This window comes from Lingula anatina, chromosome 10, assembly GCF_051362555.1.
Source record: "Lingula anatina isolate TDL-2025a chromosome 10, LinAna3.0, whole genome shotgun sequence".
Taxonomy (NCBI): Eukaryota; Metazoa; Brachiopoda; class Lingulata; order Lingulida; family Lingulidae; genus Lingula; species Lingula anatina.
In genome coordinates this window covers 14,486,965-14,508,705 of record NC_141776.1, presented here as the reverse complement: position 1 = coordinate 14,508,705, position 21,741 = coordinate 14,486,965, and the positions used below count along the sequence as shown (strand labels likewise).

The window sequence follows — 21,741 nt, the reverse complement described above, 5'->3', positions numbered from 1 at the left end:
TTTTTGCATGGTTGCTTAAACACTCAAGCAATTTACGATTGTTTTCAACAGTTCTAGGCATCTAATATGCTGCAAACCTTCACCACGATCACGTCAGTAAAACTCATCAAGGAGGAATAAATCAATATGCTGTATAAACAGTATTGTGTGTACAGACACTCTGGTACATATACACTGAGACAATCTCTATACTCAGACAAGATTTTGGGTTGTAAGAGATGAGTAGGAAGAAATGTTATGGCCATGGATCTGGCTGCTCCAGGTGATCCCATTTGGAAAGCAGCATACTATGCAAATGATTTTAGAACTACATCTTGTGATTTAACCGATCATTCTTCATAAAACATAAAACAAATAGTAAAAGATAAAAATGGTTGTTCGGGAAAGTCTCAGACCCACCACATTCCACTAAAAAGAAAAATATCAGAGAAAATTAAAATACATGGTGGTAATGCATTTGAAATTAACAAAAGTTATGTATGAAGGGAACAGATGGAACTTATAGAAAACATTACTTTAATTGCAGGCAATGATCTGTAAATGGGTTATTACTGTTTGTTATAACAGGTGTAGGGGAACGTCTGTTCCCAAGACAACCCCATCTGACCCCTGGTGGCCTCTGAACTCAGCTGTGCAAAATAACATATTTAATACAGGTCCTACCTAATAAGTATACTTTTTATTAGTAGTAGAAGCATACATTATACACAAACAGCAATTTAAGTCTCACTGCAGATTTTTATTAGTCTTATTATAATTATCAAATTACTCAGGGCTAGAAGTAGACACTGACAAAATAACATTTTGTAGTATTTAGACAAGATACAGATTATATAGATAACTAATTCAAAGAAATTACTGTGAAAGGGCCAAGCAAAATAAATGGCTTCTGATTTAAAAAATTGAAAAAAAATTGAACTTCTGAAAATGTTGATAATGATCACATAACACAACAAATTTCAAGCAAGTGGACAAAGTTTTCAAGTCTTAAAACAGCCAGCCATATCACCAGTTCTGTATTGGATATTGGAGTTTATAATGAGACATCATAATAGATACCCAGCTAAGAACCAGCCATATCACAGACATAATAATCACCTTAGAGTCACGTCCTTCTGAAAATAACCCAAACAAACTGAGAGCAAAAACTATACAACAACAACCGTGAAGTCAGATCGATGCCTCAGTGTTAAAAGTGAGAAACGTACATAAATATTATTTTTAAAGATTTTCACCGCAACTGTTTAACTTCTAGCCCACTGTGAAAACATGGAAAGGAAACTTCATTCACAAAAGAAAAAATACAGTTCATTGACATAAAGGAAGTGTAGGTTCATAGTGTAATTATTTTTATTCTTATTCACCTACGATTCATTATACTTATCAAACAGTTGAGAAGGATCAACTTAATTGCAACCCTGTTATTTGTTTAATGTCACTGGGTTACGAGACTTGTAAATTTCCCGAGTCATCCATTACCAATTGAGTAACAAAATTACATACACTCTTTTTCATATAAACAAATAATGACTTTTTCCCTCAAGCCAGTGAGTAAGCAGTTTTCAGCTACTTTTAAATGACTTTAAAAATAATTATCTACACAACAAACAATACCTGCTGATAATAATACGTGTGGAATTTTAACCTAGTTTTTTACTTATAAAGACAGAGTTATTTCAAGCACCCAAACATGCTGATCAAAATGACATATAAGGGTTTTTTAAAGAAAATAAACACTACACATGCCAGTGAAGCCACAGAAAAGCAATACCAGCACTGAAAAGAATCCACAAATATCTTAAGCCATCAACAATATCAGCATTCTCACTCGTTCACAAAATAAACACGAATCAGTGCATATTGTCAGAAAACAAAAGCAAAGAAATGAGTTAAACAAAATAAAGGGGGGGGGGGGAATGGACTCTGAGACTTACCAATGATAGTCAGTTCAGCAAATCTTATAGCGGCCAGAGAGGTCATCTGTGACATGGGGCCATTCAGTGACCCTATGGAGTGTCTGACCATCAGGACATCCTGCAAGATTACACAATTTAAATAATAAATTGATTGCTTTTTGATTATGCAATATTAAAAGCATAAAAAATTTCATCTTTGCTGAATATCTTTATCATAATATGTAATTGTCTTGGATTTGAAATCAGCAATGAGCATATAAAATCTGAAGATGTTATATATAATTAATATTAACTATCCATCTACAAGATTTCATTATCTAACAACTGAAATTTTGTATGATTATGATAAAGGATTGTAAACATGAAGAATAAAAATAATTAATGAAAAATCTGTCAATTCAAATTGCAAAATTGCACACTGCTCCAAAGCAATTTGAAAAATGTTTTGTAGAATAAAATAAAACAAAGCATTGTGTCTGGATGTGCCAAAGTTTTCACAGTTCAAGTACACAGACTGTGTTAGTTGAGATACAGCACAACCAGCACAATGACTGAGAATACCAACACTTTGCTTACTTTATCAAAACCATGCAAATAAATCAAAACAAATACTAATGTAACATATTAAACATTTGTTAAAAACAAAATGTAAATTGCTTTGATTAAAAAAAAACATATTGGCCAATTATTCCCTGATTTAAAAAAAACAAAACTCCGCCATTTGATACGAAAAAATAAAAATAATTAAACCACAAGAACAGGTAAACAATACTTTAGAAAAAAAAAAAAAAAAAAAAAAAAAAAAGATAAAGTCATAATATTCAACTTATTAATAGATGTTATAACAAACCTTCATAGCTGACTTCAAATCCATGGATTTCTCCTGCAGTTTTGTACTGATTCCTTTGATGAAGAATATCAGCATTTCACACTGTGTAGCAAAGTTTATTATCACTGCAAGATTCACAGAGTTCACAATAATTATTCCCACCAGCTCGATGCCAAACAGGATCCACTGGCCCAGGGTTCTGAAATAGAATGGAGTAACAGACTAATATGGATACCTTATACAGTTTTGCATAAAAGCCTAAAAATTTTCAGAGTAGTGGTCTCTTGCATAAGGTGAAACTCAGGCAACTACCAGTGGAAATCAAAATTTTAAGGCCAAAGAAAAAATACAGTAACAGTGAAAGATCAATCTTAACTGCCCAAATTGTTGCAAGTTTTATCAGACAAGTGACTTAAAAAGATCCATTTTTAAAATTAAATGTCAAATCTTAATTAATGCAGGTTTTCCCTTGTTATAATACTGTTCACTATTTTCATTTAATTGAGAGACAGAGCAAAAGAACAAGAGAGAGGGAGAGAGAGTTGGAAAGGGGAGAGGGATATACTGAGCCTGACTTCAGGGTAGTACCAGTACATGTCAACCACTCACCCAGCCCTGGACAGCACATTTCTCTGGTCAATTCCAAACACTGCCACAAAGAGCACCTGCAGAGCCATGACTGCCAGCACCCACACTGCACCCAGAGCCAGAAATAACCTGATATAAGTAGACAAATATGACATGTATGGATATTGTAACATAACTGCCAGCACCCACACTGCACCCAGAGCTAGAAATAACCTGATATAAGTAGACAAATATGACATGTATGGATATTGTAACATAACTGCCAGCACCCACACTGCACCCAGAGCTAGAAATAACCTGATATAAGTAGACAAATATGACATGTATGGATATTGTAACATAACTGCCAGCACCCACACTGCACCCAGAGCTAGAAATAACCTGATATAAGTAGACAAATATGACATGTATGGATATTGTAACATAACTGCCAGCACCCACACTGCACCCAGAGCTAGAAATAACCTGATATAAGTAGACAAATATGACATGTATGGATATTGTAACACAACTGCCAGCACCCACACTGCACCCAGAGCTAGGAATAACCTGATATAAGTAGACAAATATTACTCCTATAGATATTGTAACAAAATACAGAAACAAAACAGATATAATTTTTCAATGTGTAAGTAGAAGTCATGGATTGCCATGTATTACCTTTTTTGTCCAAGAGTGAAAATCTTAGACTGCAGATAAAATAAGACAAGAAATACAAAAAGATAAAAGAAAAAAGTATAGAAAAATTGAAATTTTTCATTTCTTTATTCACCATAGATAAAAGAAACAGGTAAGTGGTGCTGCATAAAAACATAATTAAAAACACAAAAAATTTGAGAAATAAAATAAAATAAACACTTAATAAGATTCCCTACCTCAGTCTTTTGATCATATTTGACTGTGATGCCACTTTGCCCTGTGATGGGCCAGCTTGGAGAAACACCTGAAATAAACACGAAGAAACTGAACATAATTCAATATTGCATTATAAAATTTTTTGGGGGAATTTTCTCGATAGCATTTCTGCAGTTTCCAAAAACAAAGAAAAACAAATATCATTAAAATCAGAATCATTTCTGAAAAAAGTTATCATATCTTGCAATATGTACTTTTAAAAAAGAAGTTTCAAATACATATCAACCATCAAATGTTGGAGTCATTATATATAACATCATTTAGCAAAGCTGAAACAGAGATGGCTAAATTGCACTATTTAAACAAGAGAAAAAAAAAGAATGTTACATAACTCATTTTTCTTACCTTCTCCATCAAAGCATACAGTTGCTCGTTGTCTTGGATACGAAAGTAGAAATATCCCATAACAAATGCAACAAAATGCAGAAAATTTGGTATAATATATGTTGTAATTATATGTTCACACACAGCATCATTCACATCTGGGATCCCAACTCCATCAGTTAATGTCTTATTTTTTGGCGATAAAGTGCTCCCTGATGCTGAGTGAGGTCCGTAAGGGGGCCCTGGTAAATACGGATTGAAAGTCGTTGTTGTAGTAGTGGGGATTGTTACTGCCCCTGATGATGATGTTATTGTATTGTTACTGATGATTTTTGCTGCTGGCACCACTGTCATTGCTGTAACTATTGGAATCTCTGTAATGCTCTGGAAAGTGGAAAGGAAAATAGGTTATAGAATATCAGTCAGTGCCACATGTTTAATGCCTATTGGCCCTGCCAGGCCCAAGATCTAACAAATATATCTACAGGCTTAAAGAGGAAAAGGTTGCCAGTATCACAAAACTTTGATTTTTGAATGTAATGGAGAACTTTAAATACAAGTATAGGTAGAAAAGGATCAATATATTATATTGCAACTAGTATTTGATCCCATGGTAGATCTTATTTACACATTTTGATAAAAATTACTTCTTCATACAAAAAAAGTATTGTGCAACAATGGAACATTGTGAAAGAAACTGAATTTGTTACCCTCGTGTCTGTCCTAACATTGAGTTTCCATTGACATGATACCACTTCATATACATACGTATACAGTAACAGCAGCACCACAGTTACAGGGTATATGAAATTTAGCAGATCCCAGCCCAGTCTCTGAGGAGTGATAGACTCTTTACCAAAGGGCCTCCAACTTATCTGTGAATGAAAATAAAAAGATGAAAAATAGGAGAAGTTGTTACTCAAACCAAATAACAAGAAGAACCTATTTTGTAACAAACAATGTACCGAAGATGCAAAATGAAGTCCTGGAAGGATATGGAAAATGCTTTTTTGACTATTAATCCCCTTGATAGTCAGTGGGAGCTGACAACCTATTATATGTAGAATAGGAGCAGAAAACAAACAGGGGGAAACAAGACCAATCACTGCAAAATTCAACCTTTAGAGGAGACTCAAAAATAGTGGTACCATCTAAAGAAAAGAAATACATTATCTACGAATGCCAATTAAAGTTCAGATTGTGTTAGGTGTGATATAGGTATTGTGACTGGATGTGCCTCGTTGTGCTGGCAGAGACTGAAATTTCGAGGACTTTTTAAAAACAGTTTTATAAAATAAATGTCCATCTTTCATCCATGCTTAGTTCTAAAAGAGATAAATAGTTTAACTTAATGCTAAATCAGTATTAAGCATTAGAACAAGAGATAACTCACAAAGGTAAGCAGTCTGAAGTATGGCTGTAAGACCACCGACTTGCACCTCTTCAGTGCAGAGGTGGTGAAATTCAAGCTCTGTCCTTCCCAGCCGTCTAGGTCTGTGATCTGGAATGAGACAAATATGGATGACGTAAAAACACCAAAACAATGCAAACTGTGTATATGTAAAGTGATGCTGAAAATAAAAAGTTTCCTGCAGCAACATGAACATTATGGAACACAGTATGTAGGGGAGTAAACGCTAATAAATAGTATACTCCCTACTTGAATTTGGAGATAATTGTAAAAATGAGAAGATGATTCATCCATGGACAAAGCTAAATTGACATCAATGAAGCTGATTTGATTGGTCCTATCACACAACTGGCAAATGGGTAATATACTGGGGGGGGGGGCATACATTGCAACCTTCATCTTCTTTAAAGATGTATATATGTTATCTTTTGAGAAAACATAGACCGACATTTCTAACAAAGTTTCAGCTAATTTTTTTATTAAAATTATTAAATGGATTTGAACTATTCAAAATAAATGATATATTATTTTAGTTAAAATCATATATTAAACAAAGTGAATCAGGGAGATGAAATTGGTAGCCTATTTTGTAGTTTAAAAAGAAGCAAACATTTTCAGGTGAGCAGCTAAGAGGTGAAAACTGCAGGATAAATGACTTCACTAAAAGAGCTATGGGGTAGCAACAACGAAAATACTTCTACTTTGCTTCAATTGGCTAATATGGGATAATAAAGCTCATGGGGACAATTTTACTGTATCAAGTAAGGTACGTTGAAGGGAAATTTTTTGATTTTATTTTAATCAGAGGCTATAATAATTTTCTTTTTTTGGGGGGGGGGTGGAGAAGGGGGCAATTCAAAAACTCATACTGTGGTCCTCCATGTCTTGCAGGAGTCACTACTGCCCTCTATATCTGAGTGCAGAGATTCTGTGTAATTTATAGGTTTCAACGAGTTACAAGGTATCCTTGCAGTAAGAAGTGGGCCTAGAGGTTTTCTGAACTAAAATGCAAAATAAATAAATAAATAAATAAATAATAATAATATAGTTAAGAAATGCTGTTTATAGGTATTGCTTTGTTTTCTATTTCTTTTTTTCTTATTCATTCATTCATCCACTCATTTATTCACTCATTCTTTTTTAGGAGGCTTCTGAGATATAACATTGAGTTGATATTAAGCTGACAGGTATTCTGACCATGTGCACATGCACGCGCACACACACATACACACACACATACACGAAGACACACACACATATATAAAACTTACTGTAACTCTGACAGCGCTAGACTCCACCGAATTTGACAATGAGTTAGCTGCCTGCAATTCATTCTCCTGTAACAAAACTTCTCGACTGAGATATTTAATAGGGGAACTCGTAACAACTCCAGTGCCCCCGTTGCTGGGGCCATCTTCCATCTGGCCATTTAGAGGTCTATGCACAACAAATTCCACCTCTGGTTCATCCAAGTCTTTCTCTACATCAGAATCAGAAGAGGGTGTCCCCAAGCCTTTTGCTGTGTCCTCTTCCGATGTCATCTTCCTGAAAGAAACGAAATGTGCCATTATAAATATGAGAAAATTATAGTAACATACAAACATGTAAATCTTTGCCTTCTCAGTTTGATTCCAACGCAATAAAAAGGCAACAACAACAAAGCTGATATTGGGATGTTTTTTATTTACCCGCCTGTCTAAGGTGGATATATTTATAAACATGTTTACCACATATGACAATAGTAAGATATTTGGCAGACAGGTGCACCAGTTAGGTCATATCAGTACAATCTGATATCACTGCAGAATAGGTCACTGACTGTATATTATAGTATTTGTATATATACTGTATGTGAATATCATCTTCCCCATATAAGAATCTAACTAATAAATTAAATTTTTTTATTAGTTGTTTATATTTATATCTCTAACATGTCATTTGCTAATGTGATTATTTCAAGTGCTCGTAATGATATCAGTGTCACTTACATATAGAATTATAGATTAGTTAAATGGATTATATATTAGCTAAATAAATTATCACTATTATTATTACTATTATCATTATTAAATAGGTTCGCATTTTCTCTTTCCAATAAAAAATCATGTTAATTTTACACTCTTGGAAAAGTTTAAAAATTTGATGATCATTATATACAGAATTTAAAGTCACCTCCTGTGTGAGTGTGATAGTCTGAATGACTGCCTGTGCAAATGATCGTGTGTGTGTGTGTGTGTGTGTGTGTGTGTGTGTGTGTGTGTGCACGCGCGCGCGCACGCGTGTGTAAATGGAAATCTATACTAGTATTGTGATCAGCACGCAGCCATGTGCAAGCAAGGAGTTTTACAAATAACTATTATTACACCAGTAATTAAAAATAACGACAGTGAAAATTTATCAACCCCCACACTCCAAAGTTCAGACCCCTGCATTCAGCAAGGATCGAGCCTGGATCATATCTTAGCTCCTAGACCGACACCCAACATCCGACATTTATGCCAATATTCATCAGTGTATAATGGTTATAAAACTGACAGACTGTTCCCTGCACATATGTACCTACATGTACTGTATTTCTGTATTTCTTTAGACGACTGCAGTATATTCCAGGCCAATCCAGCTCAGGGTATCTATCTGACTGGGGATTTTACAATCTTCAAAGTCTGTTTTATAACAACTGACCAGCTCTGAGACAGTGTCTCAAATTGTTTATCAGGTAGCTATATAGATGCTCCTATAGACACTCCACTGGTTATTTATTAACTATATAACTTACTTGCCATCACAGAGGAGTAGGTCAGACATATAAGTAAGCACTAAGATGATCTGGGTTCTGAGTTAGACTGCTTGTGACCTTGAATAAAAAACTTAATCTACATATTATCTATCATCTAACAAAATGGACCCTTTTTTGGCTGCTTCTGACATCACATGTTTGTGCACATATACACACACATGTAAACTCAGTGAGAGAGAGAGGGAGAGAGAGAGAGAGAGAGAGAGAGAGGGAGGGGTGGGGAGAGGGGAAGTGCAGTAACATGCAATGCAATTAGGGTATGACTATTATGACTGTGTTTAGAATCAGGCCTTTTTAGACTAAAAACAGCCTCACATTAAGTTAGCCCCAATATGAATACAGTGCCTATAGTATGAAATAAATATACTGTCTATAATAACTGTGTATCTTACCTAGTAAGTAGAAGTACTGAAGAATCCATGAAAACTGATTTAGTCTGACTCCTTAGTGATTGACTTCTTAGCTTCCCAAATGTAACACACTGTAAATGTTTAGATTTGTGCCATGTATTTCTAAAGGATCTCTATCTTTAATATAATACAGTAAGAAAGGAAGTATAAACAAGTGCAGAGACTGTTACTAGTATGTATGTATGCTGAAGTAGGTCACAGAAACCAAAGGTGCTGGCAAGTTTGAAATTACATGTCAAATATTTTTTTTAGCTCTTCAAAAAGCACAACCAGGTTTATTCAAGAGTGCATAACTTTGCTTAGCAAAATATAAGGCCTGCTGCAAATTTGCTGCAATATGGCTGCAAATCAGCAGCAATAAAATTTTTCTTGCAAACTTGTCGCTGCAAACTTTTCATTTTTCTAAGGGACCTGTTCATAGTCTGTGCAAGGTTACAGATACCTGGATAGAGCAGCATGTGACTCCAGCAGAATAAGGCATTCAATCTGCTAATTAAATTCAATAATATTTTTTTCTAAAATTATCCATTTCTCTATATTTTTGAGAGGCCGAGTATGAGTTATGTGCTGACTTGAAACTCTAGCCATACTGGAACCGACTGAGTTAATTATATATCTGAGGCTACTGGTACACTATCAGTAACACCTATAATGAAAAGTAAAGGAAAAAATTAGTAAGCTTTTTAAGGAGGACTATAATTATTTTCAATTATATTTGTCAAATTGCTGGTTATCTTGAAATCTAACATATTAAAAATGTATCATATTAAATTTAAATCCATTTATGGAATATCTTACGTGCAGTACGCAATTCCAGCTTGCATACTATAGTATATGGGAGTGTTCAGATAAACCTATCATGCTAGCTAGAATGATCCAACTCTGTAGGAGATACTCTCAAAGTGCAATCACTGTAATCGGCTTGAGTGTCTGACAGGACGTACACCCTCGAGCTGCTATGGGGTACTTAACCAATTATAACTAGTTATAAACTCAATGTCAGGCAAATCAACCAATAAGGTGCAGATTACAATGAATATACTTTAACGATAAAAAATCCTACTGAGTTGGATCAATCCAGCTGCTTTATGATGTTTAATTCTGAACGCTGTCACGTACTACCCCAATTAACCCACTAGTATGGGCACACGTGCACCCAGCAACAAGATCCTATATATATATATATATATATATATATATATATATATATATATATATATATATATATATATATATATGACCTGAACCCTTGACCAGCTGACCCCAGTGAGTATACAGAATGATCACTCAGTGAAAGCAGAATGCTCTTTTAAAGGACATCTCTAAAATCTTGTCTTATCTCATTCCAATATCAAGAAGAACTGAGATACAGGATGTGTAATCATTTAAAATCACAAATTTTATCAATTCTGTAAACTGCAGGGGAATCAAGGACAGGCTTAAACATATATTATATGATGTGACCAGCTGGTTGTTAGTTACATAACTGTATGACATTGAACTTGTCATGATCAGGCCATGCACGTATGCACAGGTTGCATGTGCATCCCTTGGATTGGATTGGATCGATGTACAATGAGCAATTTATATATACACTGCTCTGAAGCAGCAGAGAAAGTCAACTGGTTTAACTGGTTATTTGACGCATTTAAATGTTATAAAAGTTCAGATAAATATATCTTAATGTACTGTATGCACAATTAATTCACTCTTTCCTTTCTGACTTAACTGAAAAAGTTTTTGTCTTGCCATGAAATTTTGGAGAAATGCCAACTCTCAATTTCTCATAGAATTATATATATATGTAAAAATTGTCAACACCTGGTGAAAGAAAATTGTACATGAAGACATACAATCACCCCTAATATACTGACATAACACTAAATAAAATGATCATCAAATGAAAGGTTAATGCAGACTAAAGGAACATATATCTCTATATCATGGAGAACTTACTTCAAAATATATAATTAATCTTCTGCAATTACACATTTTAAATGAACAATTCTTTAAACTGCTGCATAAATATATATGAAAGTCAAAATTAAATTTTATTTTAAATAATTATTCTTTACTAAAAGCAAGATAAATTTCAGATTTATAAAACAGATTGAACTTCAACATGACTTTGATCCTACTCTTGAATCGGTTAAGACTCTAGAAAAAAATCTAAAACTTGCTTTAATCTTCAAGTTTTTTTTCAAAATATCTCATCACAGCATTATAATAAATCAAATTTGTGTCACGTCTACTAAAAATAAACTTTGCACTTAGTTGCGCCTCATGTCAGTCATATATTCTGCATTGCCTGTGGAAATGGGTCATGACTGGTTAATAATGAACCAATCATTGACAAGTAATGTGTAACAGTATGAAGTAACATCACCTTTGACATATTTTTCTACACGTGTCACATAATGACATTCAAACATGAGAAACAATGTGTGTCAGGCACCACTGGTGATGTCCTGGTGGTTTCAATTCACTTTTTTGGTAAAATAAGGGTAGTCTAGATTAATCTCTTCAAAATATAAAATTCTACCACTACTACTGCTTCTGCTGATCAGTTCCTACTAAATTCAGTTTAAATTAACAGTTAAACATAATGCTTAATATCATTCAAACAAATTAAACATACTGACCATTACAAATATAAAAAAGGCAAGTATGAATTTCTCTGTGCACTTGACACGCTACCTAAAAGGTTACATTACAGGCTTAATTCATCATCAAATACATGAACCATGCAGTACTACATTGTGCATCTAACTGGCAGCAGCATGAATCTGGCTGATAAAATTAATAACATGATAACCCAATTATTGTACAGTCTACCTGAATTAAAAGAATTGATTGTGGTCCATTCCACAAGAACAATTTAAACCAAAAGCTGGTTCTAAACTTGAAGACCAAAATTTTAATCCATCCTGTTCACAAAAGAGGCCAGTTAGTTAGATCAATTAATTATGTACTTGAAACACTGTGCCAGTTTTATAACAAGAAGGACATGGGTATATTGATTGTGACCAATAATCCCCAATTTAAATGGACACTTGATTATTATCTGACTCACCTGAACAGCACTGATACCTCACTACCATTTCTTACTAAACCTTCTCTACTGCAAGTGCTGACATAGGAAGACATCTCATAATCCTACAGCAGTATCAGCCTCAGTTTTAATAATTATTATAATAATTATAATTTGTTCATTTGGTCAACAATTCCCACCATTTCCATCACAGGTTAGACCATGATTATTCCACACATGACTGCTACTAGTGATATAGTGACAGACACTGCTATGAGCAACTGATTGATCAAAGTTATCACCTATGATTTGCCCTAGTGATTTGTTCCCTGGCTCAATCCTATCCTTATCCTGGGCCGTGTCCTCAGATTACCATACAAATACATCATCCTGGGCCCCAGTGGTTATCACATATTGTGATACATTTCATTGTCTTATCATGTATTGGATGTGGTGATTACTATGCTTATTTGGGGGCCATTCTTCCCATGATCATGTCATATAGCCTGGATACAAAATGTTCATTACATTTACTCTGCACTATTAAAAGTAACAGCATTACTAGATAGGATCTAATTTTCACAAAAAAGAGACACAAAGTCATGTGTTTTTTCAGTCTTATTGAAACCCGATCTTTGCTATTATTAAAGCCATGTCACATGTTTATTACACTGCTTTCCTTTTTTTTTTACATGCTCAAAAAAACAGATCTCTTATCAACTGCTTCCTATTTATTGCAACAGGCAAGATGACTACTATGCAAAACACCCAACAGAAAGGCATACACTGACATAGAAAGCAATTTAATCTTTTGAGAAAAAAATGACATGACAATTAAAATTTGAGTGTCTGCAAAGTCATCACTGATTATATACCAGTTTCTTACCAACAGACAAGCTACATTGTATTATGTCCAGTAAGAGACTGTCAAGGTGTTAAACTTTCAACAAATATATAATATTTATTTTTTAAATACTTTGCACACTTTTGGTTCTGATATGGGGTTACTTATTACTTAACCGTAAAGTTAACTTTGTACTTACCAAATTTCTATTCTTTCAAGATTTCTCATTCCTATTTTGCATGCATGATCTCCTGTATCTTTGCCCTCTGGTGACATCCTTCTTAACTACTGAGACACTGACAGTGCCAAAGTCCACCGTTAAACAAACTAGCGCTATATCAGATAACCATATTTGATAAATCCAAAATCATAAAAAAGATAACAATAGTTATGAGTTAGATACGATAAAAGTTAAAGAACAAACAAAGATTATGTTATAAGTTTATGATAGCATGCAAAATGGAAGGAAGGAAAGAAGGAAGAAAGGAGGAGGGATGGAAGAAGGGAAGACAATAGAGATTGAGAGAGAATTAAGGAACAAATTTAAAGAAAGAAAAGGAGAAAGAAAGAGAGATAAAATCAAACAATTCATTTATCTAAATATTTTAACTCACCCAGAGTCCAGCAGAGGGCAGTCCTCGTCCGCTCCCAGTGACTCTGGGCACACAGGAAAGAGGAGTGGACAATCAGTGACCACACCTGGTGGACAGTCCATACAGTCTGGTGGGGGATAGTTCAATGACATCTTTTATGATAACGATTGTGAATGTCTGAGCTTTACATATTGGAGCTGAAAAGAAAAAATACAACAAGCATATGACCTTGATCTCATTTTGTGTTGTTTTCCCTTTAAGACTAACTGTGCTTTTTATCATGCAAAGCACATCTCTGTCTGTCCCATGTACAGACACCTGGTGGCTGGGAAAGATGTGTTTCATGTTACAATAATGATAATTATCTTATTCCTTTCTAGCACAAAGTTTACAGAGCCTATAGATCTATAGCCACATATTTGATTTTGCATGGCACATAATTAGCACAGTCGCATTTATATATATATATATATATAAATCTAAAAATAATAATATGATGATGAAAACTGATAAAAGATATGACAGCAGAGTCAACTGTTTTTTAAGAAAAAAAAGGCAAATAAAGTTATGTCCCATTCCTCTAATTCACATAAAGAGAATCAAACATTTATATTGGCAAAAAAATTTTTTTCTGGAAATTTAAAGAATTTTCATTAATACTCTTCAAAAAATTTGGATAGTTCCTGCTTTGGACCAAGTGATTCTTAAACTCTAGAGTCCCAAAGAACAAAGCAGACTTTTTTACTAATTTGGCACAGATTGGGCTTTGGACCAAAAGAAACACATTTTTAAAAAAATGTTAAACGAAGACATTTAAGAGCAATTACATATGCACTGTGCCATATAGAAAATAGAAAACACTCTAGCTTCTATTTAAATTATTGTTTTTCTTTTTATCAAGAGCTTATAAAATATGTAGGTTTTACAGTAAAACCTACATATTTTATAAGCTCTTGATAAAAAGAAAAACAATAATTTAAATTGATACATACAGAGCTAATGAAACTCTTCTCTCAACTCTAGCTTCTATTTGTTACTGAGCAGGCCCGTAGCCGGGGGGGGGGGGGGGGGTCGGGGGGTTCGAAAGAACCACCCTTTTTGCTGGGAAAAGGTCCACTCTGGGTAAAATTTGATCTATGTACTTGAGGATTTTATGGTAAAAGGTCCACTTTTTCAGAAAACGAACCCCCCTCTGAAATTGCTCGCTACGGGGCTGCTGAGTCCTTAGAAACTTGGCAATATTTGCTTAATCATTAAGTCTTAAATTGTAATCTTGGCCAGCAACCTACTACTGCACTGCAGGCTGTATATTTACAGAGTCCTTTACCTCACCCTCTTCAAGTCAACTCCATGTTAAAGATTAACCCTATGTATCAGTGTATTAAACATGTAAATACTTATTACAAATTCAAGATGTGGCACAGCCCTCTCTTTAGAATTAAGGACCAGATGTGATGGGACCCTTAAAAATGCATAATGTTACTGACTTCTGACTTAAATACATTTTTAAGTAGCTCTGTATGAGATTTTGAAAATATCTGACATAGTATGACATTTTTTTTGTGTATCACGAATGATACTACCTGATTGTATTTGGATTGTATGTACAACACTTAAATCTTCTCTACCACATCATTGCCTTCCAGCTTCTCTAACACAGCCAAAAGAGGCAATCTTATTGTTTCTTGCAGTTTTGACCACAACATGAATTTTCTACTTGTTTGCTATGAAGATTAAAATGTGATTAATATTCATTCCATTCATTCATTTTAACCTTCTTAGCTAGTTTTCAAATTATTCAGAATTAATATTCCATAATGAATAAATGTTGAATTATTTCAAGAACGTTTACCATGAATGCTAAATCACTAAATTCTTTCAAAGGTACACTAGATAAACATTGGAGTGGATAAGAATGCTTTTTAATTACAAAGCAGAGTTGGAGACCCATACTGTCAGAAAGAGAAGTAACATCAAGTCACTCAACCCAATTAAGCATACAGTGCCAATGGCTACAGGCCTGGATCTCTACCCACTTTTACATTGCATACTGCTATACAACTACTGCAAATAATGGGAATTGAACCCGTGTTGAAATATAACTAAGAACAGCTATAGAAGTACTACATATGGCCAATGCTAATTTCCACAATCTAGAAAAAGTTGAAAGTGAAAATTTTTTCAAGGGGAAAATTTCTAGATATTTTTTAAGTTGGCAAGGGTGGCAAGACCATTAATATGCCATGTATTAGAACAAGGACTTAAGTTTTCACTATAGCATGTCAGATTTTTGTGGAAATTTGGGGAAACACATTTTTTGTAATTTTTTACCCCCCCCCCCCCCCCCCCCCCCCCACTCCTCCCTCTGGTTCCCCATTCAGCCAATGTTAGAAGGTGAAGCTCTACTGATACACTGTGGAAGATACAGTGTATCAATTTGTATTTCCCATATTGCACATATATTCCCATATTGCACTTCTGGCTCCGTTTTGGCTAAAAAAAAAAAAAAAAAAATTAGTGTCACTAAAACTTAATTCAAGTCTCTAGCTTACCTACAAATAATAATAATAATGTGTGGACTCTATCTAATTCGAGTAAGTTTCACTCCTCTTACAATTCCCATTCAAACCCAACCTGACACCGTAGGTCTACGCATGGAATCTTGCGTTTTGGCAATAATACACTATCTAAGAACTATCTTAAATAACATTTTACCTGTCCCGTCTTCTCTTATAAATCACGTTATTATTATTTCATCCCATTTCTCCCGGTGATAAGCTGCCGCAGCACTCAGCTATCCCACAGGTGTTCGTATTTCAGCGCCACCTGGGCGAGGTGCACAACATCCGGTGACGTCATTCAGGTTTGTGCACATCTCCACCAGTTTGGTGACATTTAGGGTGTGACCCGCCACTTTGTGTGAGAAAGAAGTCACTTAAGTTTAACATTCCTCTAAAAGAAAGACCCGCGAGGAAGACCTACACCTTTTATTGAAGGTAAGCGTTGGTTTTACAGCCTTAAAAACTTTATTCCAACTTTTAGCGCACCTGTTTAGCATTGTCAACCGGCGACCGCCATTTTTCTTTGAGGTGACAGACGAGGGACATCGTCATTAATGAATGGGTATCATATGATAATTTGACGAGCGTTTATTAAGCCTTAAACGCGTGGCGGATAGTTCATTGTCTATCTAAAGCAAGGATATAGCACGGTTGCGCTGTTTGTCACTGCGAAGCCAGAGTGTCAATTTAAATTTGTGGATTTCCACTCGAGTGTTTGAAGGCGCAGGGCGAGACGAGATTGGCAAAGGTGAGGGTGAGCGAAGAGAACAAGTGTGTCATTTTCATCCATCATCTTCATACGTTTATACCCTGTATATGTAACAGCTAGCAGTGGCCCAGCACCGAGCAGCTACATTCAAAGCATTGATATTGTCAACCCAGACAGTTTGTGTAACGTGAGGAATGTAGCCAATTATTGATTTTTTGTGTTGATTGATTGCTTGTTTTTATGTCCCAGTTGGGTGGGCATCTGCTGGTGTGCCTTGGCATTATCTCCCAAGTCCGGACCCCCTCCTTAAATGTCCTACTTATAGTTATTTAGGGCAAAGTCTGACGCTTATCTCTCTTGCTTTTTAAAAACATTTACTAGTAAGAGAAGTATGCTAAGGAGAAAATATAGAGGATGTGGGGGGGGGGGGGGGTAGCGACATATTTTATAGTCCATATACCCGCTGGCATTATGTGTACTGAATTATTTGTACTCTCCATGGACCATGATATATATGCATTTTATACTGCTCCCCACCCACCCTCTCAAAGAATAATGATACCTTTTTAAAGTATATTATTCTTGATCTAAAAATCATTTATTGTTTACATGTAATATGCACTTGTGGTTTGGCTTGCTTTGTTTTTTTTTTTAAGTTGTACATGAATTCCATGAGATCTCAGATTAAGCTAGTCACAGCACAGAATCAGGCACAGCAAGGGCTGATTAGTGACAGTTGCACAACAATGAATAATTGAATATATCTCCCTGCTGTTCTCTGTGGCTACAGTCTGTAATTATAGTATTGCATAACTTTGTACACGCCCTGTACCAAATTAGTGTCTGGCTACACATATATATGAGAGGGTGGATGTTGATGCTTTTGCCTCACTAATAATGATTCTCTTTGACAGGAGGAATTATATTTATACTGATATTATAAATCTAGTTGTTTTTATTATATTTAGATGCATAGTAACTTTGTGACACAAAAAAAAAGTAATTTCTTGTTTTCTTATTAGATGAACATCTATAACATTAGTTAGTAGTATTTCAAGAAGTAAACCACACCCAACGTGTAGACTAGTGTCCAAGGGTTAACCTTATCAGTGTAGTCAATATGTAGAAATTATAAATGGAATTATAAACTGTGGAAAGTGAAACATGCATGTACCTTCCATTTCTGTATTTATATTTATATAATGCAAAGTGTATGTGAGGATCACATTCCTGCTACCACCTGTTCAAACTCTATAACTCTGGTTAACTCTTTAACTCTGTCTTTGCAGTTTGGTTTCATTTTTACTATAAAAGCACTTATTATCTAATATCAGCTAAGACTGATACCTCCTTTAATGGCCATGTATGTCATAAGAATAATAGGAGCAACTTGTCATGTAAATTTATATGGTTTATGATCATATAAATATGTAATATATTTTCACCTAGAGCTTAATCCAGCAAAAATTTATTACAGTCAAAGAGATGTATGTTTTTGGTCATATTAAGATATTTTATTAAAAGAATATTGATAAAATTGCATTTTTGATTTGTATTTGTCTTCTAACACAAGGTTGTGTCATCATCGTGTCATTTGGGATAAAGTGTAAGTGCTGATACAGACTTGAACCAGAGCTGGTTAGGATCTAAATGACACCACCATATGGCTGCTTAATAAACCTAATAATTAGATTATATATATTAATTCAGTATTTAATGTAGTTTTATTCGTGAACTGTTTCATATACATGTTATTTATGTATATCATGTATAAGAGTGACATAATAAGTTTGGTATTCATAATTGAATTAAGAACACTGAAATAATAAAATGTCATAAATCTTATAAAGCCCTAAACAAGGCAGAGGAGTGATTTTACACGAGACTTGAATGCTTAGGTTGCTGTATTTATATCAATATCACACCTATTGGCTAGTGAAAAGCCAGTGTACCTAGTGTAAAGAATTCCTAACCTTATGGGTTATATAATCCAGTATAAGCCATTGCACAGGGGAATGTGATTTTATATCACGTGATATTATTAAATATAATGCTAAGTCCACAGGCTCTCAGCAATTGAAATGATGACTAAGATGGCCACTGTGACTAAAAGTCTGCTCACCTTAAAGTGTTTTAATCTGGAGTTGAAAGTCAGTCTTAACTTTAAAAGACCCAAGTTTTTTTATTTATTATTATTATTATTATTTTTTTTTTTGGGGGGGGGTTAAACTTTTTCAAGGTTGTGGGGTTGGAAGAATTAGGTTGGAAGATGGTGGATCAGGAAAGGCATTAGACATCAGGAAAAGAGTAAAGTGTCTCTAAAATTTGCAATAAGTCATGTACAGAGCGATTTTTCTTATGAAGCCATGCATTTTTCATACTACAAACAATATGCTAAAATGCTTTTAAAAGATAATCTTTTATGTTGTTATATTTTATTCATTTGGACCATCCCCATATGTTAATAACATGGAAACTTTGCAGTCAGTTTGATTTATGCCAGAAATCCCTCCCAAATCCTGGTCTGACATTTTCTTTGGTCAGCCACAGGTGATATAAACTGATGTGACCCCATGGCCCCTTGTAGCCCAGGTAGGTTGATAGCTCTCTCACTTTACTGCCCTGTCATTACTCTGCTACTGTTGTGATATTATAGAGAGATAACTTGTGCCAAACGATATTAGAATGGTGTTATTCAGAGACCCTAGTAATTTTAGCTCCATGGCTGTTTTTATTTATTTATGAATTATTTCCTGTCATCCTTCCTTTCCTTCTCTTCCTTCCTTCCTTTCTTTCTTCCTTCCTTTCCTTTTTCATCCTCCCTCCCTTCTCTCTTTCCTTTCTTTCTTTTTCCTTTCTTACTTCATCCATTCATTCAATAATTTATTCATATACTCACTCACTTATTAATATTTTATTCCCAATACCCCTTAAACCCGATATTTTATATTATATATATATATATATATATATATATATATATATATATATATATATATATATATATATATACATACATACATACATACATATATAAGACCCTTGTTAAGTCACATACAGGCAGTATGGGCTGTACACACCTGTAGCCCAGCAGTGGTCTCTCTCTCAGTTGATTGTTATCTTGGTGAATTGTTCCCTTCAGTGAATCAGGTATCTAGTTCAATGCCCTATCTCAGTCATTGTAGGTGTGGGCCCATCATGCATGACAGGTATGCTGATAGAGATTACAGGAGGGGTGAAGACTGGAGGTAGGATTGAGAGAGAGAAAGAGAGAGAGAGAGAGAGGGGGGGAGAGAGGGGGAGATGGAAGGTTATTGGGTGGGAGGTAGAGAAGAGAGGTAAGAGTAGGAAAGTTTGCAAGAGAGGAGAGGAAGGGAACTGATGAAGAAGGCAAAGAAATAAAGAAAGAAGGGATGTCAGACAGGGAAAAGGTTGGGAGAGAGAGAGAGAGAGAGAGAGAGAGAGAGAGAGAGAGAGAAGGATGCAGGAGAGGAAGAGCAAAAGGAAGGGAGTACAGTACTTACTATTGAACCTTAGTGAGCAATCACACCACAAATGCACTAGATCTTCTAATGGTTAAATGCAGTTTCATGTTTATTACCAGGCATCAAATATGGTCGTCAAAGCCTTTAACCTCAGGCTAATATTTCATTTTTATATCCCAATGGCTGTCCATCGTGTTAAGTTGTCTGGTTGTCATTTCCACTGTATGCTGCCTGTCATTTCCTTATGGAACTCTCCTACAAGTATTGTATCCTTAAGCTGTATCAAATTTCGAGTTGGATTATCTTTTTTTTTTTTTTTTCTTTTTATGGTGAACCTGGGAGCTATCAAATTACAAGGGGGTTCAATTCATTTGTAGTGCTTGTGTACGGGGTGTTGTTAAAAAAAAGAAAAACCTGAGGTGCATTGCGATGGGTTCAAGGAGTTCAAATCTCAAAATAATTAAAACATTTCTTAAACATCTTCATCACTGAAATATCGTTAGTAAATTGACAAATATTTACTTCCATATCAAAGTTTGATAAAGGAACTTGATGCAAGATTATCCAAGTTACGAAGTAACTATCAAGATTTATTAAAATTCAATTTGATATCTTTCGTAGGTAGGATCCACCATCTTCATCCATATGTCAGCATGTAGATATCGTTGCTATCTCTGTATTAATTAGCAATTATCTGCTTAATGTAATGGTGGGACTCTTGAGAGCTGTAATGAATATCAGAACATGACCAGGCATCATCGAAATGTAATTGATTATTTCATTAGCTCTCCCAAACCAGCCCCCCAAAAAGCCATCAGACCAAAGATAAATACTTGTATGTATTTGAATTTACTTGCTCATGAATACTGTTCATGAATCCTCATGAATATAGTTCCAAGAAACTCTTTCATGTTTATATATTCATACTAAGTGAACTTTGGTTTTTAACACGATGGCTTGATATGGAGAAGACAAATATAATTATCTCGGAACATGCAAGATAAGCGTGTTCAGTAAGCCAGCTGCCCATTGCATGCTGTGATGTGAGCAGACTATAAAAATCTTTTGTCTTTCTTTATATAATTATTGGCTAAATGTTTTTTTATTTTATTTTCTCTTTAATTATTTATGTATTTATTTACTCTTGATATAACTGCGCTTCAAAGAAGGCAAACAAAATTTTATTGATCTCTGAACAATTGTCCATTTTATTCATAGTAAGTACTAGTACATACTTTTATGTTTATGCCTGTTTCTGAAATTGAGATGAAAAATCAGAATTCTATCATTCACTGGCACTAGTACAACCTTCTCAAATGCAACATGCT

The 21,741-nt window shown here is 34.7% G+C and overlaps 2 protein-coding genes across 8 annotated transcripts in view; one reads left to right on the top strand and one right to left on the bottom strand.

Moving 5' to 3' along the window:
* The window catches only part of LOC106174731 (uncharacterized), a 100,237-nt gene extending 83,731 nt beyond the window's left edge, over nt 1–16,506 (bottom strand). Inside the window, exons 1-10 of one of the 3 annotated variants that reach the window (XM_086997039.1) lie at nt 16,374–16,506; nt 13,680–13,855; nt 7,255–7,528; nt 5,966–6,073; nt 5,283–5,447; nt 4,594–4,956; nt 4,209–4,276; nt 3,355–3,462; nt 2,767–2,944; nt 1,935–2,034 (exon numbers count right to left, since the gene is read on the bottom strand). In XM_086997039.1, coding sequence (XP_086853165.1) covers nt 1,935–2,034; nt 2,767–2,944; nt 3,355–3,462; nt 4,209–4,276; nt 4,594–4,956; nt 5,283–5,447; nt 5,966–6,073; nt 7,255–7,528; nt 13,680–13,810 — 1,495 coding nt within the window. In that variant the 5' untranslated portion in view covers nt 13,811–13,855; nt 16,374–16,506. Of the gene's footprint in view, nt 1–920; nt 1,116–1,934; nt 2,035–2,766; nt 2,945–3,354; nt 3,463–4,208; nt 4,277–4,593; nt 4,957–5,282; nt 5,448–5,965; nt 6,074–7,254; nt 7,638–9,172; nt 9,336–13,679; nt 13,856–16,373 lie in introns of those variants that run through there. The other 2 variants (XM_086997040.1, XM_086997041.1) reach the window with 2 other exon arrangements.
* Nucleotides 16,505–21,741, top strand: part of LOC106174726 (myosin-VIIa) — a 74,208-nt gene continuing 68,971 nt past the window's right edge. For 3 of the 5 annotated variants that reach the window (XM_086997036.1, XM_086997032.1, XM_086997037.1), the window contains exon 1: nt 16,505–16,654. The gene's annotated coding sequence lies outside the window, so the exon portion shown is untranslated. Of the gene's footprint in view, nt 16,655–16,741; nt 16,968–20,112; nt 20,177–21,741 lie in introns of those variants that run through there. The other 2 variants (XM_086997033.1, XM_086997034.1) reach the window with 2 other exon arrangements.